This window comes from Paramormyrops kingsleyae, chromosome 6 (genome assembly GCF_048594095.1).
Source record: "Paramormyrops kingsleyae isolate MSU_618 chromosome 6, PKINGS_0.4, whole genome shotgun sequence".
In the NCBI taxonomy this organism is placed as follows: Eukaryota; Metazoa; Chordata; class Actinopteri; order Osteoglossiformes; family Mormyridae; genus Paramormyrops; species Paramormyrops kingsleyae.
The window spans coordinates 3,585,879-3,599,500 of record NC_132802.1 but is presented as its reverse complement, the minus strand read 5'-3'; the positions used below and the strand labels follow the sequence as shown (position 1 = coordinate 3,599,500).

The 13,622-nt window shown below is 39.9% G+C and overlaps 1 protein-coding gene across 1 annotated transcript; it reads left to right on the top strand.

The window, feature by feature from the left end:
- The first annotated feature begins 174 nt into the window (after positions 1-174).
- On the top strand, positions 175-9,479 carry LOC111834378 (nuclear ubiquitous casein and cyclin-dependent kinase substrate 1). Its single transcript, XM_023793604.2, has 8 exons — positions 175-525; positions 3,303-3,352; positions 3,470-3,569; positions 3,718-3,758; positions 4,450-4,593; positions 5,755-5,907; positions 6,258-6,398; positions 6,986-9,479. The coding sequence occupies exons 1-8, from the start codon at positions 509-511 to the stop codon at positions 7,207-7,209; spliced, it is 870 nt and encodes a 289-aa protein (XP_023649372.1). The 5' UTR covers positions 175-508; the 3' UTR covers positions 7,210-9,479.
- The last annotated feature ends 4,143 nt before the right edge of the window (positions 9,480-13,622 follow it).

The window sequence follows — 13,622 nt, the reverse complement described above, 5'->3', positions numbered from 1 at the left end:
CGTCAGTGTCATCTCAACCTATCCGAGTGAGGGGCGCGTTTTTGGGGCGGGGACCTGCTCGTGAATGACAGCGTCTCCGTCCAATCCGGAGTTGGAAAATCGTTCGAAATGCCCAGTTTACGAATTCGTGTCAACAAATTCTCCAGTCAAATATTACAGTGGGAAGTCCTTCCAAACAAATTCCCGCCTAATGATAGCGGTTTGGTTGAGCTAGGTCTGCAGTTTCAAATTGTTTTATTCACCATTTTGTGTAGGTAGCTGAGGGTATTTTTAAATATATTCTCTTTAAGATTTCAGTTATTTTAAATTTTTGTTATTTTTCCCTCAAATTGCTGAGTTTATTTTAATTTTATTTTTTACATTTAAATACGTCGCTCGAGCTACCCAGCAAGCTAGCTCGCTAGCTGGCTAGCCAGGCATAGTTTAAGCTATCTTACATCGAAAGGAATTTTCTCCTCAGATTTTCAGTTTTTCCTGTAGCTAATTTAAGTCTCATTATTTCAGCAGAATGTCAAGACCAGTGAGGTATGTTTACATACGTTTTTAGTCGCTAGTTACCTTAACCAGTTGCATTGCATGTTGGCACAACTAGCGCCGTTGCGATGTTAACGTTATATATGCGAAAAAATGTAGCTAGCATGCCTGTTGGCCGCCCAGCATCGGGTGATCGCCGTAATAAAAATATGTCGCTGATATCGCGGCACTGCTGGTATTTTATTTCATGCGCTCATCCAGGGAAATCGGCCGCAAAATAATAGGCACGGTGACGATTGTTACATTTACATTTCTCAACGCAGCAGTAGCCGTAGCCAGAATATGGCTGCTCATTCATCCATGATATGCTTGCACACGGTTGCATGTGTTGACTGGCCTTAATGAGCTATGGAGCTGGGCGTCTTTTAACTCTGTTTTTTGAATGGGTCTTGTTCATGCGTGCTTAACTACTATAATGTTGCGTGTGGACAGTTGCTTGAGCTACCTTGGCCATGTCAGCTTTGTATCAATGACATCACACGCCGTGCATTTGCTTATTGCGAAAACATGGGTTTTGTGCGAATTTGTGTGTGTGTGTGTGTGTGTGTGTGTGTGTGTGTGTAAGAAGGCGGCGTGGTATTCGGCTGCAGAGAAGGATCGAAAGAGATGAGCAAACATTCCATTTATTTTATTATTGTTTTGCAAAGAGCCTCAATGTGCACATAAGGGTCGTGCAACTGGTGAAACTCAGTAGTGGCTTTTGAGTAGTTTTTTTTTTTTTTTTTTAATCAGAGATTTTTGTTTGGAGATGCGCATGGATTTCAGTGGTATTGCAGCAAAACGAAAAGCTCACCCTTTGGCTGCAGTTATTGAAATAAGATGATGTCCTGTCAAACATGTCGGTACTTGATTGCATTCAGATGGAGCGACATTACATTTCGTGTTTTTTATTTTTTATTTTGTATTTTTAATCCTATGAAGGTGAGTTCTGTGTAACCCCTATACGAATTAGGCCCGCCTTTTCTCCCATGATTTCCGACTCTGCCCATTTTTTGAATATTAACCCCGCAGTCGGTTTAAGGAAATTCGGTTGCAGAGTTTAATGACTGGGGGTATTTTAGAGGTTTACGTGTGTATAGCAGATCCTAAAACGACGCCATTAAGCCTTTAATTCCAGTTCTTACATGGCTGATGAAAATTTGAGGGCAGACCACGACCAGTAAATACGTATCAATCCGTGTCTGGTTCCTCAAGTCTCCAGTTACATCCCGAAGTTTTCTGTTTCATGCTCTTGAGTATCAGGTCTCTGTTTGCATGCTTATATTTCCCTATAGTTAGGATCAGTTTTCTGTATCCATACATGAGTTTATACACGTACATAATTCAACGAGTTTGGTACGTTAAACATATTCTGTATGCATATTATATGGATTTGCCAGTCTATGTATACGTACATATGCACCCATATAAATTACATATGGCCGACCGTACATTGCTTCCAGCATGTCTAATATCTCATAATTTCTCAATTAACCAGAAAAATGCGTCAGTAAAGATTTATCATTATGTATTATTACTAATGACGATCACAGGTTGCTTAACAGAATCTTTTAGTTTGGAAAACTGGAAAATACGATCAGCAATAACCGAAATAAAAGTATTTGTTCAATGTATTTTCAGAATTTCTTTGTGGTTTGAGTAGTGGCTATGGGCAGGCCATGCGGCTCGCGGATATGGTTGTAAGGGGGTTCCCAGTACTAAAACATACTGCAGCTGCGCTAATCGTTTATGTTGATGAACATGTGCGACATTCTAGATATATGCTTAATATCACTTCCCACTCTGTTGATATGGAGACACCTGTTCTTTTGTGGAGTTACAGCATAATTGTAAGTTGCTCTTTACCTTCATTAATTTAAAGTACTGTTGTATCAGCCATTAGAACAATCTTTATGTTACGTATTGTAAGTTGTATATAAACGCTAACATGTTACGATTATGTAAGAAACAATCTAAACAAAAGCATGATCTAACAAAAAATACAGCATGTATAGTGGGTGTACTTTTGTATTAATAGATAGATGTGTCTTGTGGAAGAAGTTGTAGGAGTACAGTTTTCGTTGTCTAATATGGAAAAAATGACTTGTAATCACTATCAGTCAGTCATCAAGATATGCAAGCAATTTCTTGTATGATTCACAGATCATGTAAAGGTGTAGGATTTACGCAGTGCTGTTTTGGTGATTATAAGGTGTAGGGCTGTATACACTACTGAAGTTTTGTATTTTTAAGGCTTTATTTTTTTTATTGGAAATATAAACATTTTCTTTTAGCTCTAACAAAAATGTCGATGCAGATGCATAAAATATATATCAGTTTTGCTAATATTTGTACATTTTTTGTTGCTTGATAAGACTAATTTGCTTTGAAGTCCCTCTGAAAGCTAAACATTTAATAGAATTGATTAGACATGGCCTACCTTTTGATTAATATTTTTGCAGTTTTGTATTTTGTGAATGTATTTAACTTTTTGGAATATTCAGCTATGGTGTTCTTAATTAGCTTGCATGGAAAGGCATTTGTAGTGACCTGTTTCGAACCAAGCTGGTCTGTAAGAATTTTTGCATAAATATTCATCCTGCTTTTATGTCATGGGGCAAAGTTTACCTGTCAACTTGTTCTTTAACATACTTTAATTGTATGATTCAAAATAACAACAGCAAGTTCCTTTTCATGCATGTAGTAATTGTCTTGCGAATGTTGTAACTATGCATAAGTGTGTATTGCCAAAGTAGTCATGTGATGGCATACTTTTTATGGTTTTATAGGAACAGGAAGGTTGTTGATTATTCACAGTTCCAGGAATCTGATGATGCAGGTGAGCAACATCTCTCCCTTGAATATAACATAAATGTAAACATCTGTTATATGTTATTGTGCACATGCTGTTTTCGGTGTATTGTATTACTATTTTTTATGTATCCTCCCTGTATAGATGAGGAGTATGGAGGGGACTTGGATAGGCTTAAAAAGGTGAGGTCCCCTAAAGAATCTAAGAACAGGAAGAGGTCAGGCAAGAACTCGCAGGAAGACAGGTGAGCCAGCTACTTTTTGGAACATATCTTAAAAAAGTGATTTGAAGAGTAAAAGTGGCATGAGAAAGATTTAAAAGTGGAGAATTGGGCAGAGGTTATAGGATCTAGAGGCCGAAATACCATAATTTCTTTTCTTTAACTCTTCCAGTGATGAGTCTGAAGACAAAGTCAAGAATGATGATTCTGCAGGTGAGTAAAACCACTTCCATCGTTCTTCCACCATTTTAGTCACCTTCAGTCCTTTGGTTCTTGCTTTTGAAGTGTTTTTCTGTCATTGTCCAGTTGGTTTGGATTAAGGGGTATCAAAACAGGCCATACGCATGTTTGTAAAGGCCACCCTAGCACCGTTATTTGAACTTTTGAAATATTTGAAAGATTCTTCAATACCGATATAGTGAAAAGACAGATGGTACATTTTAAAAACTTGGCAATTAAGTGAATAGCAAGGAATGTTCAATTCAATTTTCAATTCAATTTTATTTGTATACTGCATTTTCACAACATGACATTGTCTCAAACACTTTACATTAACCTTGCCCAAAGCCCCCAAGTGAGCAAGCTGAAGGTGACAGTGGCAAGGAAACTCCCTAGCAAGGAAGAAAGCTTGGGAGGAACTAATGTGACCATCGTTCATAACTATTTTGGACTGTAAACTTTATACGTGTGACTTTGCTATGCATTTCTACTTGAAATTACAAAAAAAACATGAGGCCAGGAACTTGGTAGAAAAGAGCATGGAAATGTAATAGATTCATGCATGATACAAGCTAAATACAATGCTTAAAAAATCATGCACGTTTCTGGTCTGCGCCTGCCCTAGGAATCGGTTGTCAATTCAAGCGTAATTTTTTTTTTCCTGTCTTCTCTGTCCTTTTTTAAGATGATTTTGGCAGCGAAGAAGACAACGACTTTGAAGATGAGGAGGAAGAAGGGGGGGATAGTGACTATGACAGCAAAAAGGGCAAGAAGGGAAAGAGAGGCAATGAAAAGCCCAGCAAAAGGGCGCAAAAGAGGAAACTGGATGGTAAGACTGCCTGGAATGGAAGGTTCCGGTCAATCATTGCTGATATAACAGCAGGGAGCTTTCTGTTGGTTATATTTAGCATTTGCTTGTAATTCTAATTATAACCAGTAGAGAATTAAGATGGCACCTTAATTGCTTGTGTTTGATATAGTAGAATTATTTTCAATGGAGGCTCACATTGAGCTGTGCTGTGTGCGCTTCTCTGTATACGACCATGCCACTGTCAGTGAAACATTTCTTCATATGAGTAGTTTTATAAGTAAATGTTTTGCCTGCTGCTGCTTTTAGATTTTGTCCTTTACAGCAGCAGTTTTCAAGAAACATTGTAAAAGCTAAATAAGCGTAACGTTCTTGCATCTGCTGATTTGTCAGTCAGAAATGAGGTTTGCTGTCTGTAGCCCATAATGTCTTGTGCTTCTGTAGCTAGTTGTGCAGTATAATTTGAGTGTTATAACCCTAATGCTTTACAGTTCAGTCGTGGAAACGGCCTAGTTGGACAACCATGAATATGGTCTCTACTTTTGAACATTAGCCAGTGTATTTTCTTGTGTTGAGATTACTGCTGCTTTTAATCTAGTGCCTGGATGTTTTGCTATGGTATTTTATATATGCTTAGAAAAGATATAATTTATTTGCATTTTTCAAATCAGAATTGTGACCTTGTGCTACATAATACTGTTAAACATTTGTGCATCCCCCCCACTCTCTGAATTCATGCACTTTTCTAATGTCAAGGCCATGCAATACATGGTGGCAGCTATGTAGGCCAAGTATCATTGTAGAAGTCACTCAAATGATAAATGGGACTTTTCATGTGAATTTTACCATTCTGGTAATGGTACTGCTCCATTTCTCAGTTTGCAGTATACTTGTGATTCGATTGGCATGTAACAGTTTTGCAACACAGTCGGTAAATTGAAAACTTGTATTTTTTTTAATTTTTTTAAAGGAGTTTTAAATGCCCTGACGTTTGTTTGGTATATTCTAACAAGTACAGTCAACCATGCTGGGCTAATAGATAAACTGCTCGTTTTTCTGTTTTAGACAGTCTTGCACAGAAAAAGACTAATATATTTGCATCATTAAGCATCTCAGATTGCTGCATCTAGTTTGTATCTCTTCATTTGCATTGTGACTTTGTCATTATGTGTTTCTTTGCAGATGACAGTGACAATGACAGGGAGGTGAGCAAAAAGGTTAGGCAAGTACGGCAGGCAGCCACTAAGGCCGTGTCCAAGCAGAGGGAGATGTTGCTAGGCGATGGGGGCAGTGAGGATGAGGAGAAGGATGAGGAAGAACAGGCCTATGAAGATCGTAAGTATTCTTTGGTTCAATATTTTAACGCATGATTCTATTTAATTTTAGTCTCTTTGCCTTAAGCTGTTTGGCCTTTCTCTGTTGGACTGTATGTCCTTCTGCACCTGTCATAACATCAACAGCCACTAGATGGACAGCTTGTTTAAGAAATGGACTTATTTATTGAAGAACTTCCGATCATTGTATGAACTTGGAGGAACTGCTTTGATGTTATCCTCCCTATGTGCCTTGTGAGAGGAATAATCTGGAACTCCGTTCCAGTTTGTACGCTTGCTGTCTTGTAATAAAGGGTAGATTTTCATGGTTTTGACTGCCCCCCCCCACCCCACGCTGACACAATGCCTTAGAGGAATCTGGCAGCGATGAAGACTTCATGATGGATGATGATGACGACAGTGACTATGGTCACTCCAGAAAGAGGAGCAAGAAGGTGGTCAGGAGAAGCAGGCAAGAGAAGAAATCGCCCAAACCTCGGCTAAAGGCCACAGGTACAGCCCGTGGAAGCAAGGCAACTGTTCAGGGGTCTATGGGGGCTTAAGGAAGTTCCGTCTGTATTCAGTTCTGGAAGTCTGCCATTAACAACACCGGCAATTTATCTTTACATTTTAGAATTTACAGAAACAAAAACACTTTTTTTAATATATTAGTAATTCGTAAGTAGATTTTTTTTTTGCCTCCTACAAAATGAAAAGAATACATATAGACAACTTGCATTACAGTCTTTAGAAAATATAAAATACATTTTTGACTAACTTCATCCATGTAAAAAGAACGTAAAATGGATGTAAGGAACTGAAGAACGTGCCAGTCTTGGCATACATGGGTCAGTCAGGTGCATTTCTCAGATTGGCCAGGAGAGGGAACTTGACAACCTCATTACTCACTGTGGAATATATGAAGATAGATTTAATGGACACAGTGAAGAGAAACCTCCTTGCCTGTCTGGCTTGGATTTTGCATCCTAAGGTCTATGGGGCATTGCTGTTTAGCCTGATGTACACTGTAAGTATTACAGTGACTAAGCAAGCCTGACCAAGTCTAAGAAGTTGCTTGGTATTTTCTTTTCCCTGCACAGTGGTCCCCTCTCCCATGAAGGGTAAGGGAAAAGGTCGACCCAGTGTAGGTAAGGCTGTTGAAAAATCCTCCCCTAAAGAGGAGGATGATGATCCTGAGAGCCCCCTGGAAGAAGAAGAGCCAGTGGCTGAGAAGAAAGATTCCTCTGCCCCCAAGAAAGCTGGTGAGGCACCTGAGGAAGAGGAGGATGTGTCAGAAGAGGAAGCTCAGTCAGGGGATGACTAACTGTCTTCAGGCTGAATCTCTCTTTGCTGTTTTGTTTTTTTTTTTCCTCCACCTCTGTTTTTTTTTTAATTTTTTTTTTATTCCCTTCCCCCCGCAAGAGCTTTTCATGTTGGCCTGGCTCAACGGTTTGAACCGCATCTCATTTTTGTTTTAAATCTGTAGATACATCATGAAAAAGGACTTTGGGCTCACATTGATCCAGGAGGTGTGTTTAGAGGAAGTTGTGTGTGCTTCTGTGTGTGTAAGCAGGAAAGGTTTTGCTCACAGATATGCTGAAATAAACACCGGGGCGCCTCTAGTTTGAAGAATAACTGTTCATTTTTTTTTTCTTTTTTTGTTAAGCTTTCCCTGCCCCTTTGGATAAAATGAAACTAGCTTCTTATGTTATGGACAACGGATCATTGTTACGGTTGCAGAAATGTAGTCAGTGATGAGGCATAGATTTGGCTCTGAAAATTTGGTTCTTTTCTCACCATAGATCTGCTCCAACATCCTGCTCAGTTTTTACTGCCTAAAGAAAACCCTTAAGATCACTTAATGTTCAGGTTTCCTAACATTGTTTCGAACTGTTGTAACGGAGAATGAGATTGTGGGGTGTGTGTGTCCGTTTGTGTCTGAGAGCTTGCTAACTGCTGACAGTGCTGTCCTGTCTTTGCTTCCACTTCATTGATTGTCCTAGACATCTTAATCCAAGAATGAGACAAAGTGTGCAATATTGTTATTAATGTTCCATAAGAAGGCAAACGACAACCATTTTAAATACTTAACTGTGCACATTATTGGATTTGTCTGGATGTTTAATGATTTTGTTTTAAGCTTTGCTGTTTTAAATAGTTGGGTTCGAATGATATACTTAGTTGATCGTGTTGCATTTGTACAAGATATCTGGGTGTTTGCGTTTTTGAGATTTTCTCAGATGAAGCCTAACGTTGATGTACTATTTTGCTTGGCTTGCACCATTTCTTTTGGTGGTCGAGAGCCATCTGCATTAACCTGCTGTGCTGTGTGTGACATACGCAGATGCGTACTCACACAGCACACGTAGGTGAATTTGTCCAGGAGAGTGCTGATACTTGTTGGCTGAGCATTCAGGCATGAATATTGCAGCGTTTAGGACGTCTCTGTGTCAGGAACGAGCAGTTTTGTTTTTTTTCCTTGCTCTTTCTTTGGTGACGTGTCTCGGAGTGACAGTGAGCCCTCCGCTTTATAGCGAGAATATAGTTGCCGTTGTCAACATGCCAGGCTGTCGCTCGTATTTCAATCCTTTGTGCCAGGCTTATTTTTCTGTTTCATTTTTTGTTTCCATTTCAGAATTCAGAAATTTCCAAAAAAGATGTCATTTTTTTTTTTTTTATTTGCTTTTTTTTTTCCTCTTCTCCAAGTTTTTGTAATGTTTTTTTTAAATGGGAAAAAAATAAAATGTATCTTGAACTCAAAGGAATGCTTAACCCTCTCTTCTCTACAGTATTGGATAGAGTCACGTAATCTGGCCAATGAAAAGTTCCTCCGCTGTTATGTGGCTGTTTCATTACATCTCTAAACGTGTTACTGAGCTTATTTCTTAGTAAGTTGTGAATTTGAAATGTGATTCTTCTGGAAGGCTTCCCCCTCTGAAAGCTGTACTTTTCCTACGTGCTCTGGCTGAGATAACCACAGTTAACCATTTTTATAGGCTAACATCTGTGATGGGGGTTCTTCCAGTTCTTTATACGCATGTAGGTACACTTTCTGCCTCATGGTATGAGCAAACATTGGCTCAACTGCCTGGCAATCTTAAGTTTTTTCTTTTCTTTTTTTAAAGACCATTTTTGTAGAACATTTTCATCGTCAGTTCTGTTTTCTAGGAATGGAACCATCTGAAGATTAGTAGCTGTTTCTTCTATGTTAAAATTCGGATTATTACAAAGATTTTGCATTTCGCGCTCCCAGAAACTTCCATAGCAACAAACAGCATTTTTATGAGCAAACATGTTTTGGATGTGAAGTAAAGCAACAAATTTCAGAACAAAAATGGATCTTTTTAAGATTTTAAAATACGAAATTAGGTCCACCTGAGTAAAGGGGAAAAAAAACCATGTAATCAGTCTTCATAGACATTGTTTGTACGATAATGTGAGAGCTGTACTTGGGCACTGTCAGTGGGTTTTTCGACGGGGTCATTGGCACAGAGAACAGCTTGCAAGTGGGAAATATGCTGAACGGTGTTGCAATGAAAAGGTGTTTAAGAGGATGTCCAATAAAGTGTATTTTATTACTCCCTTTCTCTTTGATTGAAACTAGCGTGTTTGTTTTTATGTGTGGTGTTTTTGTCAGTTGACAATTCTGAATTAATCCATATGGCTTCTAATTAATTAGTCGGGCCTGTGGTTCCAATAGAAGTTTAGGGGTCATCGTGGCTTTAGAAACGTTTAAACCATCTTAGAATAAATCACACTTGAGACTAATTTTGCTAGTTGTACAAGAAATTCCTTCGTTTTCACCTAACTTGTGATACAGCACATATACACAGGGATGCACATAACTAGTACTCAAGTATGCATTTTCCATGTAAAGTGATTTGTGGCAATTACTTGTAGTAATAGGACAAATGCGTACTGCTATGAGAAGTTGCTATGCATTTTAACCTACATACTGTGGTCAGATCAGCCGTGTCAGTGTTAAAATGCCTAGTCATTTTTTGTCGTAGCAGTGGAGATGCACATGAATTAGGTATGCACCTGCACTGTTATGACAAATTGTCATGTATTGCTTTATAAGGCAAATGCATACCAGTTATGCGCATCCCTGCGCATATATTCAGGTGAGAACAAAGCTGGGGGTCGGAGCGCAGGGTCAGCCATTTACCCAGACCAGCAGTCCTGGCGCAGCTGGAGTCAAGGGCCTTGTTCAGAGGCCCAGTGGCGAAACGGTTCCTCTGCCAGACCTTCCGCACAAGGGTACAGATTGCTAATCCACAGAGCCCAGCAAATGGGCTGGCTTGCATAGACATTTTTGCAGTGCAGCATTTCTCATGACACACCAGATGATTGAAGACAACAGGCAAAGACCAGTAATAAAGGAATTTATTTATTTTATTATAGGAAAGGAAATCTCAGCACTCTAACCTGGTGCTGGATCCCACAGTAAAGTGGCTGCTGCTGTTGCTTCAAGTTACTCCCCCCTCCTCCATCACAGCCTGCTTAATATCAGGGATTTTCATCGTCATTCGTTAAATGCTTTAATATTTTTGAATTTGTGCAATTTTCGTGAGCAGCTTCTCATAGTCTGCTTCTTTACGCCTGTGCTGCAGCCCTAATTTGTAACGATCAGCCTCTTCACCAGCGGCTGTAGGAGTTTGGCACTGACCATCGTTCTGTCTGAGTCCCTCCATGATCTGGTGAATAGCAGCTTCAAACATATGCATCTGACAACAGCATCCCATAAAGTACAATTACTAACCTATATCATGGAAGTACAAAACTGACAATGTATATTGACTGAGTGAGCATGTCCTACTTAACCTCATATCAGAATGGTCGCCCTTCAGATCTATCCAAATTATGATTGTTGGGGATGGATACAAATGTCTGCTTGTTATCAGTGATTCCAGTTGCAGCTTCCCCCTCACCTGACTGGTCTTCCTAGATGTCCACCACCTGTCTTGTAATGCTCTCCATGAACCACAGCATTTGTCTTCAGGTTTGTTGTTAAGTTTTTCCACAAGAACTTGCAATATAGAAATCAGTTGTAATACTACATAGTATTCATGTCACATTTCTGTCAGAATAATACATTTTGTCCCCACTTCTATAAGGAAACCAACACTTAAAAATGAATCTGATTTGTAAAAGTGGGCCAACAATAAATATTCGTACCTAAAGCTGTTTTGGTGTCCTGCTGGTTATTTTTTCACTTAAGCTGAATTCATTACAAATGACAGTCCATGCATCCTAGTTTGTCTTTTCCTTTTTGCTCCCAATAACAAGGTGGTTCCACACAATTTGCTTCAAGAAGTTCTTCAAACATTTTCTCTGAACTTTTGCCATTCATCTGGTTTTATTCCAGTTCCACACAACATTTCTGTTGTCAGTGTGCATGTACAGGCTTCGAAAAGATGATCTGACTAATCGATTACCTAAGGCTGGGAATCCCCAGTCTAACTGCAATTAGGCAAATCTCAGAAACTCATTTTTAAATGTGGACTAATTTTAGTCAACTCAGCATCGTCCTGACTTAAAACCGGTCCAAATAACAGCCCCTTAATGTATTAATCCAAAGTGACCTTTCCTAAAGCAACACCCATAGCTCGAACTCCTTAATGGTTATACTATCTGTTGTTTACATTGTCTGCGTTGTAGCTTTGCAAAGCTTTAGCCGTGCAGCCGTGCCTGATTATTTGACTAGAATAATACATTTACCCTTGAATGTAAGAAATCAGTCAGCACTCTTGTTTGTGCCGTGTTTATGCTGAATTTGTGACACCAAGTGAGGATTTGTTTATTTTCAACGTTCTATTTTTTTGGACAAGCATTGTAATATGTGTCTGTTTTTCCTTTCAAAGCCAGGCTCTGGGTTTTAGATGAGTATGGTATGATTAAACAAAACAATATATATGATGCTATTAATGCTTATAAATGACAGTATTAAAATATCCGTCTATCTTCTAACTGCATATACTGGTCAGGGTCATGGGGGGGGGGGATTCAAACCCTCATACCTGGGGGCGTTATGCAGCAGTTACCTACCCACAAGCCCCCATGCAGCCGAAAATTAATCTAGGTATTTATCATCTTATAATTTTTAAATTCTGATTAATGGAAACAGCTTTTTAAAAACTCCATATAGGCGCAGTAATAAATATTGTAATAAACACAGTATGTCCTGCTCTATGATGACGTTAAAGAGGTGCCCGTTCTCTATTTTGACACTAGAGGTCAGAGTTGGACTGCGTTCCATGAGAGTTTGAACGATTCGTGAGTTTGTTAATCAACAGTTAATACTTCCTAAAATGGCTTAGAAAGCAGTGCTTAAATGTTCCTGTTTCTGCCACAAACATAGGTTATAATCATTCGCTCAACTAGAAAAATCCCAGTCCCATTAAAATGAAATCATTTTAAATAATTTTCCCCCAAATCTAACAATCCACTTTTAACCAACTGTACGCATATTAACAAATACTAACAAGCTTGACCTTTCACAAACAAACCTAAATTCATATGTCTCCAATCTCCAGGGAACGATGCTGTTTGTCGTCTGATTTTATTAACTTGCTTCAGCACACTCTGCGCTTGTAGGTTTTGGACTGAGTTGAACACACCCTGCCTGGGGCTCGTCAGCAGCGCCCCCTGTAGGTTGAAGAGCGGCTATGGTGACAGAGTGAAGAGGAGAGAAGCTCGCTCACCCCGGGGCCCTGCAAGCTGGCGTCCGGCCAGCTGAGTGAGTCTGAGCTCTCACAGAGTGCTGGGGTCGGTTGTGAGGGGAATCGTAATCCACAGCCTCCGCCGCCCCCACTGCTCGTGCGCCCCCTCCTCTCGCCCCCTCCTCTCGCCCATCTGGCTGACTTTCCTGTTGAGGAGACAGCAGGGTGCCGATGGGTAATTAAAGCTGCCACCAGGAGTAATGAAAGGGCAGACAGTGCTTTACCCCGCTCTCTCACCAAGTCAGGCTGATACCTCCCAGGTCCTCCGCACCGGATCCTCCCAGTGTCGCTAGCCATCTGAGCCCTCATTGTGCTGTCTGGGTTACTGGAGGGGGGAGGGGGTCATTTCTGATTTCAGTTTTTGCTTTCTCCATTACCTCCAGTTCAACCATTCTCCTCCTCAGAGTTTGGTGAAGGTTGATTATGTCAGGTTATAGTTTAGAGAGGAAACCATTAAATTGCTTTCATCAATGAGTATTCAACAGCCAGCAATCTCGTGCAATTGCCTCCTGTAATTACACATTTCATTGGAACAGAAGAAATTTGCATTTATTTTATAATATAAAATCAACACAAATATTTACAAAGAGGGAGGCTCAGTTGATGGCTCTGTTGTCTTACACCTTGCAGTCTGGATTAAGTGCGGCTCTGCATATGTAGAGTTTGTTTCTCTGTTGCGCTCATTTCATATTGCATTTCATCTGTACTGTTTTGTTCTATTGTATTGTAATGAACCGGAGAGGCACTAACTGCTGGAAATTCCTTGTGTGTGCCACACACGCACTTGGCCGATAAACCTGATTCTGATACGTTGGTCGGACAGACTGGCCTTTCTAGATTGTCTGTGCGACTATGAGTGTGTGACCTAAGCAGGCCTGGCACCCCCATCCAGGGTGTCCCCCTACCTTGTGTCCTGTGCTTGCTGGAGCAGTCACCGGCTCCTTTAACCAACCCCTGCCAAAGTTAAGCAGTCCGAACATGGAAGAATTTCAGCTGAAATACAGAGACACTCCTC